The 16,152-nt window shown below is 31.0% G+C and overlaps 1 protein-coding gene across 2 annotated transcripts; it reads left to right on the top strand.

Annotated features, from left to right (window-relative positions):
- The first annotated feature begins 1,573 nt into the window (after positions 1-1,573).
- On the top strand, positions 1,574-7,412 carry LOC105793166 (putative axial regulator YABBY 2). 2 transcript variants are annotated; one of them, XM_052634004.1, is made up of 6 exons: positions 1,574-2,056; positions 3,623-3,742; positions 4,178-4,295; positions 5,077-5,125; positions 5,225-5,300; positions 7,043-7,412. In XM_052634004.1, exons 1-6 carry the CDS (start codon positions 1,988-1,990, stop codon positions 7,154-7,156), a joined length of 546 nt encoding a protein of 181 aa, XP_052489964.1. In that variant the 5' UTR covers positions 1,574-1,987; the 3' UTR covers positions 7,157-7,412. The 2 variants fall into 2 exon arrangements, with proteins under 2 accessions (XP_052489964.1, XP_012477546.1); XM_012622092.2 differs by having other exon boundaries at positions 1,583-2,056; positions 4,172-4,295.
- Positions 7,413-16,152: the final 8,740 nt, after the last annotated feature.

Below are 16,152 nucleotides of genomic sequence, written 5' to 3'. Positions count from 1 at the left end.
ATTTATTAGCTAAACTTTAATATAAATTTTGAATATATTGAAAATTTAAAAGATAAATAATAATTGTATAAGTTAAAAACCACAATTTTAAAAAATATATATGTTAAGTTATAGGGAATAACTTATGTAAGATCCTAAAAAACGATAAAATTTTGCCACATCATCAACTTTTAAATATATGACATTATTTTTATACACTCACCCGTAGAGAAATTATGGACTTTTTTTACCACATTATTCATAGTCTCTTTTCAATTATTTAATCACATTTCAACAATTTTTTCCATGCCATTGACACATAATTTTGATAAATTTTTTTTATCCTGAACCCTGGATATAGAATCCCGAACCCAAAACTCAAAACCTAGAACCCTAAACATGAGCTCATAACCCCAAATATTTAAACCATGAACCCTAAACTCATAACTCGTAACTCCAAACCCTTAAACATGAACCAATAACCCTAAATCATAAACCTTGAATATTAAATCCTGAACCCTGAATCTCAAATCTCAAACTCAAACCCCAAACCTCAAGGTTCAAGGTTTAAGGTTCAGGGTTCGAGTTTAAGATTTGGGTTCTGGGTTCGGGGTTCAAAGCAAAATAATTACCAAAATTATGTGTTAATGACATAGAAAAAATTGCACAAAAATTACTAATTTTTTTAAAATAGGTTAAACAAAAAAATAACTTATGAAAAAAAAACTGATTAAAATTTGTAAAAGAAGAAAAAATATTTGTTTATAATTATAAAATTAAATATTTTAAGTAATTTAATTAAAGTTAAATTAAATTGGAGAAGATATTAGATATAGATGAATGTATAATAATACTTTGCTATATTTAAAATTTAATAATGTGACACTATTTTATTGGTACCTAAAAACTATGCTTTTAAGATCATCCTAATATGGTTTATTCCTAAGTTATATATTAATGTAATTCAGAAATTTTATAATTAATTTTTCCTTTTAACTTTTTCAATAATTTAATTATTATTTTAATATTCAAAATTAAACATTAATAGATTTTAAAATTGAAAAAAAATTTAGTATTTTGAATAATCTAATTATTTTAATATTTAAATTTATTTAATATTTAAAAACCATATACTATTTTTATTAATAAAAATTATGTATTAAGACCATTTATCTTTATTATTATTTTGAGATTTTTTTTTATATCATTCATATCCGTGTTTGGAATATTCGTGATTATTCCTTCCAACAATGTCATATTCAAGGTTCAAACCTAGATCCTCCCTTACAAGTATTGCACCTAACCATTTATTAATTATTTTCAGACTTGTTTTTTTATATTATTTATGTCCATTTTACAATTCATGTTTAAGATTTATGCTTACCCCTCTAATAATTTCATCTCTAATATTTGAATATAATTTACCTTACACTTGCACTCAAACTCTTATTAATTATTTTCTAAGTTTAAAACTCGATATTGAATATAAAACCCATTTTCTTGTATACTTTGGCTTAAAACATTCGGAAGCATTAATATATCCCCGCCCCCGCCCTTCCCAACCCCCCCCCCCCCTTCGTCCGCTACTCAAAGCAGGACGATTTTCACCCACTCATTCCATCAATCATAACACCCCCTTTCTCTCTCTCTCTCTCTCTTCCTTTTCTTTCTTTGCCGTTCTTTCCATTTCCTTCCCACCATATTTACTTCACTACTTTCTTCCTAATTTCTCTCTCCCGATTGGACTGGACTTGTCATATCATATTTTTTGTACACTTCTCAAATCCCTCTGTCTCTTATAATTAATTCATATAAAATACAAGCAATACCCAATAATTTTCTTGTTCTTTGTCGTCCTACCATCTTCCCTTTCTTATTACTATTCTTCTTCTCTTCAACCTTGATCCATTTATGCTACTCTTTCTTTTTCTTTTCCTTCATTTGTTGTTGAGGAACGTTATATAGTTAGGAGAAGAAAGTATTGAGAAGCCAAAAGAGAGGGGAGAAAATGTCAATGGACTTGACATCTGAACGTGTTTGGTATGTTCACTGCAACTTCTGCAACACCATTTTAGCGGTACTGCACTGAATTCCATTACTATATATTTCTTTCTTTCTCCACCTCTCAACGCGTTTGGTATGTTCACTTTATTTATTTATTTTAAATGTCTTTCCTTTCTGTAAAAGTGAGTTGAATTTGCCATGACTGGCTTGTTTCTGTTTGTTGAAATAGTTTTCGTTATTTTCTCGAAGAACAAAGTGGGAGATTTTTCTTGATTTAACCTGAAAGATATCCCAAAAAATCCACGTTACCTACATGATTCATGGTTGATGGATCGTGAGATTTTTCTTGATTTTAACTTGGAAAATGACTAAAAGCAACGATCTAGAATTCGCATCTAAAACAAGCACAAGTGTTGTAGTTGGAGCGAAGTGAAAGCATTCTGGAAGGCCCTTTCAAAGTTTGATCTCTCATGAGCAAGTAAATGAAAGCTTGGGCAAGTGAGTGACAAAACTTTCCCGAGATAGCTACAGATAGGCTAGGCCTAGGGTTCTTCCAGGTCAATGTACAAGTCAAAAAAATAGACGAGTTTCTTTCATTTTCTGCATTTCAACCTCATGGTTATGGTATTTCATGTCCGATTTACTAAAGTCATCTCTCTAAGTGCAAGTTCATGGTTATGTTTTCTGGTCAAAGCTGGAAATTAAAATAATGATTTTTCAAAGATCCTTTCCTCTTTAAGGCGGAGTTGCTTTTGTTTTCTAACCAAGCACTGGAACAACGCACTCATCTTTATTTATGATCGATATTCGATGATATCATCATCAACTTCTTTATTATATAATCTGTTGCATAGGTTGGGGTCGGTCTGACCTTTTAAGTACAAAAATGGTTTTTTTTTCTTTCCTTATACAAAGAGGTTGTGGAGAGAGAGCTTGGCCAAGAGAGAAATCATGGGGTACCCAATAACTTTTTTTTTCTTCATTCATATATAAACATGCCTCTGTTAAGCAAACCCCTTTTGAAAACCAACAAAAAATACATTTAAAATACAATCTAGTCGCGTTCTTTTCATCTTTCTCTTTCTCTTTCGTCAATCAGGGCTTATACATATGCGTGTGTGTGTGTGTGTTTTTCCTATCTTTTATAATCTTGGTTGCGGTGTCAGGCGCACCGAAAGGAAAGCAGATATTGGAAGAAGTCCTTTGAAGTTAATAGTTATAATTATTTGCCCATGTAATTTGGTATCTGATATAAAAGAGACCCACATTAAAATTTGAAAGGATTAGTTCATGAATGCTTTCGCTTCTGTTTCTCCTTCTGTCAAACTGATTTGGCAGGACTTGGGATGTTCCAAGTTTCTATATTATGAAACTTCAGTGTTTTGGGGGTATTCTGGGTCTGGATATGGCAGATCTGAAGACGGTATGTGGGAATTTTGGAATCTAAATAGATATGAGGCTTGGATTTCTTGCTTAGGGTTTGAAATTGTTTTAAACAGCTTTGAATGACCAAAAGAGAAAGATAGGGTTGATGGCATGCTGTGCTGACAAAGCTTAACAGCTTCAGACATGGTTGCATTTTGAGCAGGTGTCACGACATTAAGAACCATTAACAATTCAGAAATGGTAACCTTTGCAGGTTAGTGTTCCATGCAACAGTGCGTTCAACATCGTGACTGTTAGATGTGGGCATTGTGCCAATCTGCTGTCTGTAAATATGGGAACTTCACTTCAAACAGTTCCCAGTCAAGATGCTCAGGTAATTTCAGCTTCTTTTTTTGTGCTCCCCCCCCGCCCCCCGGTTTTTCGGGACATTCTTATCACTTTCTCAAATATTAATTAAATAAAATAATAATTTAATAAAGAATGTTAGCAGTAAGACAAGGAATAATATATAATATTACATTTTCTTTTTGAGTGACCAAAGGTTCCTAAGCATATTATTTTATGGGTTTATAAGATAGGGTATGAGACAATCATTGTTTGTTTCAGATGATTTCAACCTCTTTCATCTGATTTATTCCCCAACTTTTTAGTTTCTCCTATAGGGTTTTTTGAGGCTAAATCTTTAGCTGACGCCCCAAGTTTAGGTTCAATAGAATTTTACCTCTTTTTCTTTTCTTAAATGTTATTAAAGGTTTTGTGGGCCAATTCTTTGGATGATTTACTTGTTTGTTTTGTCTTGTAGAAACAGCAGATAACCATTGATGAAGATCATTCAAATAAGGAATGTGGGTCGTCTTCCAAATGCAACAAGTTTTCTGCAGTTGATTCTACAGAGCAAGAAGCAACTAGAATGCCACCTATTCGCCGTTTGTCTCACTCTCTCAATCTTTTATATATAATGTGTGTCATTCAAATGCATTGAGATAGGTGCCATTCAGTAAATTTTACATGCATAGCTGATACCAAAGTGCGTTAAATGCTGAACCAACTACCAATGCCTTTTTGATGATGGATAAACGTCTCCCCTCACAAAAGGCCGTAATATAGTAAATAACGAGGCTGAATCAATCACACAACATTATGATACAGGGCCACTTGAGGAGCTAGCTTTCACCTATCACAAACACCTTAAGCAACTCATTTGATTTTTCCTCTCAACCATGGCCCCTCCCAAGATGGTGACCTTACACACAACAAGTTTAACTCATTAATTATTAACAATTCCCTAGACACCACCCATATACCATAACAAAGTTTCCCCCCTATATCATCACGTACGCTAAATCATCATATTGCAGTTATCACAAAGAATTCAAAGCAACGCTATTTGCCTTTCTGGTTTGCTTGTATGTAGATAGGCCATTATTGAGTACGTCCCCAGGCTGGTATACCTGCCTGTTTTGTGAAGATTTAGCTGGCCAAAGTAAAGTCGATTGCCTATCCCACCAGAAATTTTCGACCCTTTTTCGATTGTATATATTGTTTAACACATTTATCTGAAAATATACATGATCATACTTATATATGTTATTAATCAGAACCAGAATAAAAAAGCAATAATATAGAGATAGGAAGCTTTAATTAATGTTTTGTTTGATTAAGCTTTATGATTTGATGTTCAATTAACTATATGATAAAAAAATGCAGCCCCTGAGAAGAGACAACGTGTTCCTTCTGCATATAACAGGTTCATTAAGTAAGTTATAACCCAAATTTCGTGGCTAATTACTTTCATTATGGATCATAACCCTCTCCCTCACAGTTTCCTTTTCTGGGTTCTTACTATTTTATATAGGGAGGAAATCCAAAGGATCAAAGCTAGTAATCCAGACATCAGTCACAGGGAAGCTTTCAGCACAGCAGCAAAAAATGTAAGTTTTTTTTTTTTTAACGTTCTGCAAATGCATACTCACTTGCTTTTTTATGTTCAATTAATAATACCTTTACAGGAAATTAATCCATTTAATTAATAGGGTATGCCATAATTCCTTACCATTTCAATTTAATTTTACATATGCAGAGATATTTACTTAGGTTGTTAGCATGGTAGCACAATATTAAGCCTCTCAACTACCTTCAATTCAGGGCTTAATTATGCTTTTATTTCTTAAGCTACTCATGGTTACATATACATGCATGTAGAATAGACAAGGCAATGATATTTTGATATACTTGTATGTTACTCTAAATCGTATATGTATAAGACTATAATCAACTAATAATGCATAACATCAGCTAAACAAAATCTATTAAAAATCCTTAATGGAATCGATGTCACAAATTTTAAAATTTAATATTTTAAAAGAATGAATATTATTATAATGATATTTTTATCTTTAAATATTTCTATGTAAAATCTTTAATTAAAAAAATTAAAACCACTACTTAAAATAAAACAAATGTTGAGTTCAAAACAAAGATTAATGAAGAATTGCACATGAGTGCTACCACTCCAACAGTGATTAAAATGTTAAATAAATAATTTTTTTCTTTCAGCTTGATAATTAATTACCTGCTCCTTTGTCTTAAATTAAATAAAATCATCAGATTTTCTAATGTCAAAATTTATTTGAAAATTTTGAGAAATTAATGTGCAATGTTAAAAATAAAAATGGATTGGTTTACTAAAAAATAAAATCAAAATGAAAATGCTTTGAGAGATAGAGAGAAGTAAAATACTGAGAACATGTGGGATGAGGTAGAAACTAGCATAGGAGATATGGCGAGAGAGTGGTTTTATAACATATTTGGTTAGGCAATTCCTGGACCTATATATATCATTAATTATCTAATATTCTTTTCTCTAGAGGCATAGGCAAATATTGATATGAAACCCAATTATGTAACCAACTACACTGAAGCATTTTTGGTAATATATGACCATATTTGTGTAGAACTAGAAAAAGGCTGCCAAACTCCTGCATTAAAATATTAAGTTAAATAAATAGATAAAACATGTAATAGTTTTGTAACAATAAATATAAGAATATATCCATTAGAGAGGAGATGATATCTACATTCAAGCTCATTTAGTATCCCTTTTGAGAAGAATGAAAATAATTTAGTTAAAAGATCTCCATGAAAAAATAGCTAAGTTACCAAACCTATTAAGAGATAAATTTTTTAAAATTCACAATTAGCTCATGATTGTAGACTAGTTGGTCTTCGGTTGTTTATCACAAATCATACCACTCAAAATGGGAAGAAAAGTTTCTATTCAACAATAAAAAAATACATAAATACATGAATTCAAACAAGTTTAAATATGTATATTCTTTTTTGATACAATACCTAAAATTACTCATAACCCTCCCAACTAATAAATAGGAAGATAATGCGCTTTAACCTATTTAAACCCATGTTCTCCTATTTTGACAACAATACACATGCCGATCAAACTAAAATTCAATTGACAGATAGAATAAAAGTTATAAGAAAATGTTTAGGAGTTCTTTAAATATTTTTAATATATATAAATATGTACTTTTATATGTTGTAAAGAGGAGCCTCGAAGCCAATTATTTGAAGAAAATATAGACTGAAATCTTAGAAATTAAAATTTTAAACCCTAAAGCTTAACTTTATCTCAACCCTAAAGCCAATTATGTTGCAGTGGGCACATTTTCCTCACATTCACTTTGGGCTAAAGCTGGATGGAAGCAAACAAGCAAAACTTGACCAGGGATATGCAGATCAGGGTTCTCAAAAGTCTAATGGGTACTGCTGAAACACAATGGCATCCTTGTGAGTAGAAGACAGTTACCGTTATCATCATATCGTATCATATATATAATAAATATATCATATGTTTAAACATTAAATGTGTGCTGGTTTTCACATTTTATCCCTTAGATGTAATTCCTTTCTGCTGTAGTGATTGCATTTATATATGTTTAATTCAGATGGTAATTTCAAGCGGAATTATATTAAATGTGTAATTTCTTTTTATTAACAATAATGGTGAGGTCTTAACCTCTTATCCCTTTGCTCTTTTCTCTCATTTCTCTCTTTCTACTCAGAGTGGACAGCCACTTTTTTCCACTGTATCTAGCTACAAATCTAGGACCACTGAAGCAATATATGACATTTCATTGATTTAGGGCTCTGCACAAAGAACAAGTCCCCCCACCTCAAATATTTCAACTTCTGGTTCATTTTAAATGCACGTTCTTGGCTTCTGTTTCAACCTATCTCATCACCAATGCATGCAGGGTCGAATAGTTAGGAGTTTTGTATAGTTAAGTTATGTTGTAATTGCAGATACAGCAATGGCATGGATGGATGGATGGATGGATGACGGAATGATTAGTTTTATAGTATTTTACTATTTTATTGGGTTATTCAGAAAAATATACAGAACCTGTCATGTTCAGAGCTTAAATCAAATCGTTAAGAAGCTTTTGATCAGATGAACAAAAATAATTGTAGTTTGTAGTATTTGGTTCGGTTATTAAGTTATTTTTTCTTTTTACTTTTCACCGAATTTGATGGCACAAAAATCATGTCATGCAGCAATATTTATAACAATGCAGATACCGCCTTGGGAATTGAGATGCACACAAACAACTTTCACAATGCTTTGGGGCTTGCCCAACAAACCCCTACAAATATTCTTCAAGGGACTAATCACTGCATGCTCTTCCTTGATTATTGTATCATTTACCTGCCTCAATCTCATTCCCTTTCCTAAAACACCTCCCCAGCCTTTACATGAAAGCACTTTCTCTTTTTTACTTAATTTTTGTCTTCTTGGGGCATGCTTTAGATTGGATAAAAAACTCTACTTGATTTTAAATTTGAAAAATTACGTGACAGTTTTTTAATTTATTTATGGAGATTTTAACCAGACAATCCTCTTGATAACATTAGTATTAATCGGATATATTAAAAAAATTACCCATAAGTATTGAATGCAGTGATAAGATACATTATACTCTTAAAAGAAAAAATGAAGTTCAAATTTTTGAGACAATATTATTGAGAAAAACGACCACAAATCTTGAACATGCACCATAAAACGAACATAAAATTTAAAAATATATTTTTTTTAAAAACTAATAAAAATGACTTAAATACACTAACAAAATACTTTTAACAACAGTGATTCAACCATCAATGAAGTGGTAAAGTACTTGTGTTCAGATTTTCAATCATCACCGGTCTTAGATTAGATCTTTGGAAAATCTATCTCTACCTCTTATTAAAAAAAAAATTGGTGACTGCCATGTTTGTCAATCTTGTCAACTGGGAATAGTTATTATCTGAGCATTAATTGAAAGAAATCCTGGATAATGATACCATCCAAATATCAATTTAAATTTTATGATGGAAAGGGATGTCTTCAAAAGGAGCCCCCAAAAGTTAACCCTTTTGCAGGGGTAACACAGCCTATGGAAATGGAAAATTTTCACATATTTATTTCAAAGTCAAATTGAAGACCAAGGGAGCCAACCAAGAGAAATGGTAATAAAAACCCTAGATGTATTGTGAACAACGTTAATAGTGAGTGATACTGGCCACTATAGGATTGGTAAACATCAATCACTATCTCATTAGGTTAAAGGACATCAAACTTAATTAGTGCTTAACTTGGCCATTAATCATTTTTATTACCTTAATTAGTGCTTCTGTCAGGATGAGGTCATGAAATCCTAGCATCAACAAACAAAAGAACAAAGTGTATGAAGCACGGCCATTATCCATTGTCGATTCCTTTGAAGAAAAATGTAGAGTTAAAAAATAATTAATTAATTAAAAATAGAAGAAGACAAAAGCAAGAAAGATTGAAAAATGGGGGTCCCTTTTGCATGGTGCAATCCCCACTAGAGCACACAGTAGTATACTCACTCGATGCCCCTCCTCCAAATGACCAAATCGATCCCATCATAAAAGTGGGGCTACCAATTCACCACCAAATGGGCATGGTATTGTCATGTATATTTATTTATATATAAGCGCCACTACTCTACACTAAAATTGTACTCAAATACCAAGTTAGAAGGAAGTTAATGGTATTGGTTAATGGTAATGGTAATGGTAAATGGTAAATGGGGGTGTAGATGAAGATGGGGTTTGTCTGTGGGAAAAGAAGCTAATAGTACAGAATCTGTAATGTCAAATCATGAAGTTGGTATTTTGGATGTATATAAATGGTGGGGTTTTTGTTATTTATCTAAAAATTGATACTAAACTGGGGTGTCATGTCAGATGTAAGGAGGGCCAAGTTAAAGCTATATGTGTTTATATATTTCTCTGGGGATTGAATTAGAAACAGGAAAAGAAAAGAAAAGAAAGAGCAGAACTGCTAACTTTTGTGCGAAGCATGCAGTAGGGGAGAGAGACATAAAAAAGTTGAATGAATCAATGTCAGAATTTCAGTCAGCCAGTCATCAGTGACATAACCTTTTCTTTCTCGTCGCCAACATCAATGCTCTGAGAAGATAATTTCAGATTTCCCACTTGATGCCTTTGTCTTTGCAATTTTTATATGATAAACCCTAAGTATGCATGCCCCCACCCCCACTCCTTGTATATAAATATAATAATTCCAAGAGAAGAGAGTCGACGTCCCGGCGTGCTTTTTCTGATCTGCTGCTTTCATACCATAATTTAGCACCGTTTTAGAAAATAAAAAATTAATTTCAAAAATTGAGTTTGTGCTCAATTAATAATTCACTTAGGAATTTAAATAATAATTCAGATACATAATATCTATATTTAATACTCATGTAAAATTTATCCATAATATACATAAAAGTACAAGTTTGAATTTTTTTGAAACCGACGAGAATACTTCTTATTTTTCATCATATTACTAAAATAAATTTAAAAATAATTATATACTTGGATAGTAACTCAAAGCATAACATATAAAAAGTTGTTATAGTTATAATTATTAGTCAAAAAATTATGTAAAAAGTTGTGTTAATTTTTTAAATTGCGCTTATTGATGTAAAATAGAATTATTATTTGAATAGAACTCTAACTATTTTAATTATCACTTAATTAATACTAGAAATCTCATGATACATGTATGCATATGGAAACCACGTATTTAGAATACAAATGTTAAACAACATACAAGAAATAATGAAACATATGGTTTGAAATAAATTAATAATAACTATAAAATATGTATGATGTAAAACAAAAAAAATCAAATTGTAAGTAGAATGCAATTTAAACACATAAATATATCATATTAAGAATACTAAATACACTACAATTGTTTATGATGGTGATGCCATCAATTTTGAGTTAGTGTTGAGTTGACTTGTGACACCAACTCAACCAACAACATTATCAATATATATACAATTGATGAGGGTAATAAAATACGCTAATAATAACAATACATATGCAATATGCAATCCAATTGCTTATCATTGTATTGTCATTTTAGTATAACATATCAAAAAGTTATCAAGTTAATGAAAAGAAAATTCAATATTAAAATTTATATTTTAAAAGTTAAATATCAAGTTGTCTTATGACACCAATGCAACCATTAACATTATCTATACTAGAAATTTTATCACACGTATGTGTGTGGAAACTATGCATTTAGAACACGCTAATTTAAAATAACATATAATAAATAATAAAACATATGATTTGAAACTAATTAATCATAATAACATATGAAATATATACGATATTAAAATAAAATATAGATTAAACTGTGAGTAAAATGAAATTTAAACACATAAATACATCGATTAACAACATTTAATGCCCTACAATTGTTTATCATGACATTGTCATTAATCATGAGTTAGTGTCGAGTTAATATGAGACGTCAACTCAATTAAAAACATTATTAATACTAAAAATATTATCACAAGCATATACTTGTGAAAATCACGTATTTAAAACACAAAGGTGTTTAGAAATAACATACAAAAAATAATAAAAGAATACTAAACGAAAACAATTGTTTGTCATTATTTTGTCATCAACCACGAGTTCATGTAGAGTTAATTTGTGACACTAAGTCAATTAACAATATTATTAATAAGAAATCTTATAACACACGTATGCGTGTGAAAATCACGTATTTAGAACACGAGGCGTGTTTATAAATGCATATAACAAATATATTTATTTAAGTTTCATGTAAAAATAAAAATTGTTATAGTTCAAATGGTAAATGAAAATGTTTTACATGTATGGTGTCCTTGGTTCAAAACTCATTATGGACAAATGATTATTGATTTATAAAAATATATATAAAAGATAAACACCCACATAACCATATAACTTATTTTGTAAATAAAATGAATTTTTAGTATTCCCTAATCGAGTTGGGACCCAGTTGATGGGTGACACCAACTCGATAAAATGCTTAATAAATTATAAGTATGGATATAATTGATGGAGATAATAAAGCGTGCATAATAAAATTAAAATATATAAATAAATTAAAATAAAACCTCAATTGAGTGGTAAATTTAAAGTTTTTCTAATATAATTGACATGGCTTCAAATCCCACCATATGCATATTTTTTATTTTTTAATTAAAAAATTAAAGTACCTTCAAATAATATAACTTATTTTAAATAAAATGCCATTTTGTAATTTTCCTAATCAAGTTGTTGCCTAGTTGACTCGTGACACCAACTCAGTCAGAATTTTATTAAGAGTACAAATTAGAGTTATATACCAATTGAAATTTAAGTTTAGCTTTATAAATAACATCCGGTAATTAAGCATATTCAATCAAGAAGCATATATGAAAAATTACCAATACAAAATGGAGATATTTAGCATTAATAAGTTAGAATTTCAAAAAAAAAAGAATGAAAAATTAAAGTCATGTGTAACCTCCCCAACTCGGCCTAGACGTTAGATCCGAATTAGGAAGATTACATCAACCACTAAGATGGCCTAGTAGGGTTATCGAAGTTTTAAAAACAACCATCTTAAAACATTTTTTTGGTTTACTAAAAAATTTAGTTACAAATCGTTTAATTCTTCCTCAAAATCTTAATTCTAATTTAGTAGCGGAAAAGTGATATGGTTGTTTTTAATAAAAATCGGGGTTAATGCATACTAATCAATAATTATAACATAATTTCCTAATAATTTAATCTGAATGTCATGCAAAATAAAACAAATCTCAAATCCTAAGTCTCATGCCATAGTTTGAAATAGAATAATACAAACTTTAATAATAGAGTAAATCAAATAATAAGCCTTATAAATCAAAAAATAGAAACCGAGCTGAGATCCTCTGGGTGCTACATTCGTGTCCTAACCTGGTGGATTATCTGTAAGGACGAAAATTTAAGAAGGAGTGAGCTGTGATGCTCAATGTGAGTTCATTTACAAGAAAATCAATGTAAACAGTTGGTAAGACACATTAAATAATATTGCATAACATAACCACAATCAGATAACAATTTAAAGTATCAGTTTTTTTAGGCAACCATCATTAATATATCGGAACTCACAATAGTAGTTTTTAGAATAACCAATTTTCAAATTTGCACACAATATACATAGATATACATACATATAGATATATCATACCAGAGTTTCCAAAATTTTATGCACATAATTTTAAAGATGCCATATAGTTTCGTTTTTTAATAGAATAGATCCTACCTCACCGCTATACACCACAATGGGAGTTCCCCTGAACTCCCTTCTCCAACACACCGAGATATGGATAAACCACTACTAGTTCGCAGATAATAACTATCATTTGGCTGTGGACACACAGCAAGTCCTCACAGATGGAATCTATCTTTGGATGTGGGTTCACAGCAAAAAGTCCTCCGCATGATGTATGTAACGCCCCAAAACCTGACCCGATTTATCATGTCCAGATTTTGGGTGTTACTACGTACAACATAACCAATAACAAAACTATTTTACAATTTTTTATTTCTTTAAACATGTTCTTGGGCATTCTAATTGAAAACTTATTATATGGAAACAAGGGAAGTATTTAAAATATATTTGGTTACATCAATCCTGATACAAATCTTTACAAGTTAGAAGTTTATTTTATATAAATTCGAAGGGCGTATTCCTAACTACGCCATGCATCCACTGTATGCATAATAGCCCACTCCACCACCACCTTGGCGTACTCATGGCATTGTCCCTTCAAGCGAAGTCTCAACACAAATACCTGAAAAGCAATAACAAATCTTGTAAGTACATGAATACTTAGTGAGCTTAACACAACAATACATTGATGGATACTTTGCAATCTTATGTGAACTATTGTGTCAACCATTATTTTGCATAATTTATTTCGGCAGATACCACTACAGTTTACCATTCTCTTATACACTAGCTATCATGCTCTTGTCATGCTCAATCTTCCTTAATTAAGGAACCTTCCAAATGTATCATTAACCTCTTATTCCAATAATAATTTCTTAACGAAACAACCCTCAGAAACCAATTCTAATAATCATTGCCTTAACCCATACTCTTATTTCAAATAGTTGTTCACTGCATTTATCCCGGGTAGATACATATATGTTTGGTGAATACTCACACAGAATTTAATAACATCAGTTCATACTCAGACATACCTTGATTCAATACCACACATATCCATACTGATAAATCACTGCCTAGACCATTTTGACAAATTCCATATCATTTTATATCAGAATCTCATAACTCAAGATAATATTAACTCAGATTTAGAATAATTCTAGAATAAGATACAATACTCCTCACTTTCCATATTCACAGATCATCATAACATATACCCTTCTTAACATACAAATGCACATCTCTTTTTTATAGAAACCCTTAAAACTTATTCACTTTCAACCTAGAACATATAAGTACCTTATGTTAGCTTTATATATTATAAAACTAAAACAATTTACTCATATTTTAAAATAGAGACAATCATTCAAATTCAACTCTTACCAGACCTTCCTGACAATTCAAGCCATATAGACCTAACAGAGTATGTCATAATGGCAATCATACAGAGTCTCTCATTTACTGTCCCGATAGGCTTCACAAAATATACCAGAGGCAAACAAATGATATACCGAATGTGTCATAAGTCCTTATTATAGAATATGCTCTAAAACAATATAATCAAAGTACGCCACAAAGGCAATCCATACAGAGTACGCCACAAAGGCTATCTATAGAGGGTACGCCACAAAGGCGATTCATTCAGAGTACGCCACAAAGGCTGACAGGATGCCACATAGGCATCCCAAAACTACCGTTTTTACGATATGGATTTGCCTAAACTCACATTGAGTGAAGTTTGACCATCACCACCCTGGGACACGTAGAGAACCGCATTAGATAAAATGTCATCCAATAGTCCTTTTTCAAATTATGCCATGGCCATGGAATTTTTCCTTCAAAGTTTCATATCAGAGTTTGTGTTTACTGTCTCGACGAACTTTCTTATTTACCACCGCAGTGACTCGACTCATTTTGCAAACTCTACGAACCAGACACATCCTAGACCCAATATTTCATAATTTCACAACACTATTCATACATCCCATAGAACTTATTTTCAAGTAGATTAATTCATATCTTAATCTAATCATAACTTTATTTCTATAGTTGTATAAATATCATATTGATACTATTCTATCCATTATTTCTAGTTTCCGATTTGATCACTTTCATATAGATATACTTCAGTGTGAATAGTATACATGCAAGAGTCAAAGTAGAGACTCTTCTAATTCTCACTTACTGTAGTTCAATCACCACATACAAATTTACTCATTCAAAACTTAACATGCAGAGCTGAAATGCTCACTCTGATACGAAGTAACCACTGATCATAAAAAAACTATAGCTTCTGGATCAATGATGTAGAAGAAGAAAAAAAAACCCTTTTATAACTCATCTCTCCCTCACATATAAATATGAATCCACTTACTTAGTCGAATTTAACAAATGTCATACGTTTCAGAGCTTACCTTCTTAATAACCTACAGTTTCTGAGGAAAATATAAATAAGCACCTTGTAATTACAATTGTCAAGCTGGGCTAACTAGTTACATTCCAACCAGATTACTTATAATCTGATTAGCACCGTATTCTAGACAAACCAAACGTATCATACCTTTGGCGAATACTCATTCCTTACCCACCCTTATTGCTAAACATGAACTTCTCCTTAATATATATAATATTATGAAATCAAATCCTTACTTACTCATGCGGCGGTTATTTTATGCCCCACTAATATGCCAAAATCATCATTTGGACAAACAACACTTCGCTAGACAATTTGCTTACTTTAACACGCCAAAACTTTAGACCACCTATACCTAGGGTGTTACAATGTAAGCTCCCCAACCCGGCCTAGAAGTTAGCTCCGAATTCGGGAGATTACATTCGACCATCGAGATGACCTAGTACAATCAGAGTTTATAAAATATTTTTTAAAAAACATTAATTTATTTCTGGAAGAAGACTTAGTCTTAGTCTATTTTTTAAAAAAACCCATGAGTTATCAAAACCAATTAATTTTAACATTTTTTTCTTATAACAGTGACTATTTTTGAAAACTCAGTTAATCTAATTATTCTTCCAAAATTTATTTATAATCTGGCAACGAAAAAGCGATATTTATCTTAGTTTTACTAAAAACTATATTTCATGCATAATAAATTAAAATCTGTATTTCAACATTTTAAAATTAAATTAAAAACAACCTAAATGTCATGCATGCCATATCAAACCAAAACTAAAAGTCCCATGCCACT

The sequence above is a fragment of the Gossypium raimondii genome, chromosome 7 (genome assembly GCF_025698545.1).
Source record: "Gossypium raimondii isolate GPD5lz chromosome 7, ASM2569854v1, whole genome shotgun sequence".
Classification (NCBI taxonomy): domain Eukaryota; kingdom Viridiplantae; phylum Streptophyta; class Magnoliopsida; order Malvales; family Malvaceae; genus Gossypium; species Gossypium raimondii.
This window is presented reverse-complemented; position numbering and strand designations above follow the sequence as displayed.

What these genes read in the sequence shown, in the direction of transcription:
- LOC105793166 (XM_012622092.2), top strand. Translation starts at nt 1,988, where the DNA reads ATGTCAATGGACTTGACATCTGAACGTGTTTGGTATGTTCACTGCAAC. An exon ending in TTCCCAGTCAAGATGCTCAG is followed by an intron (nt 3,743 to 4,171) that starts GTAATTTCAGCT and finishes TTTGTCTTGTAG; the next exon opens with AAACAGCAGATAACCATTGA. An exon ending in GCATATAACAGGTTCATTAA is followed by an intron (nt 5,126 to 5,224) that starts GTAAGTTATAAC and finishes TATTTTATATAG; the next exon opens with GGAGGAAATCCAAAGGATCA.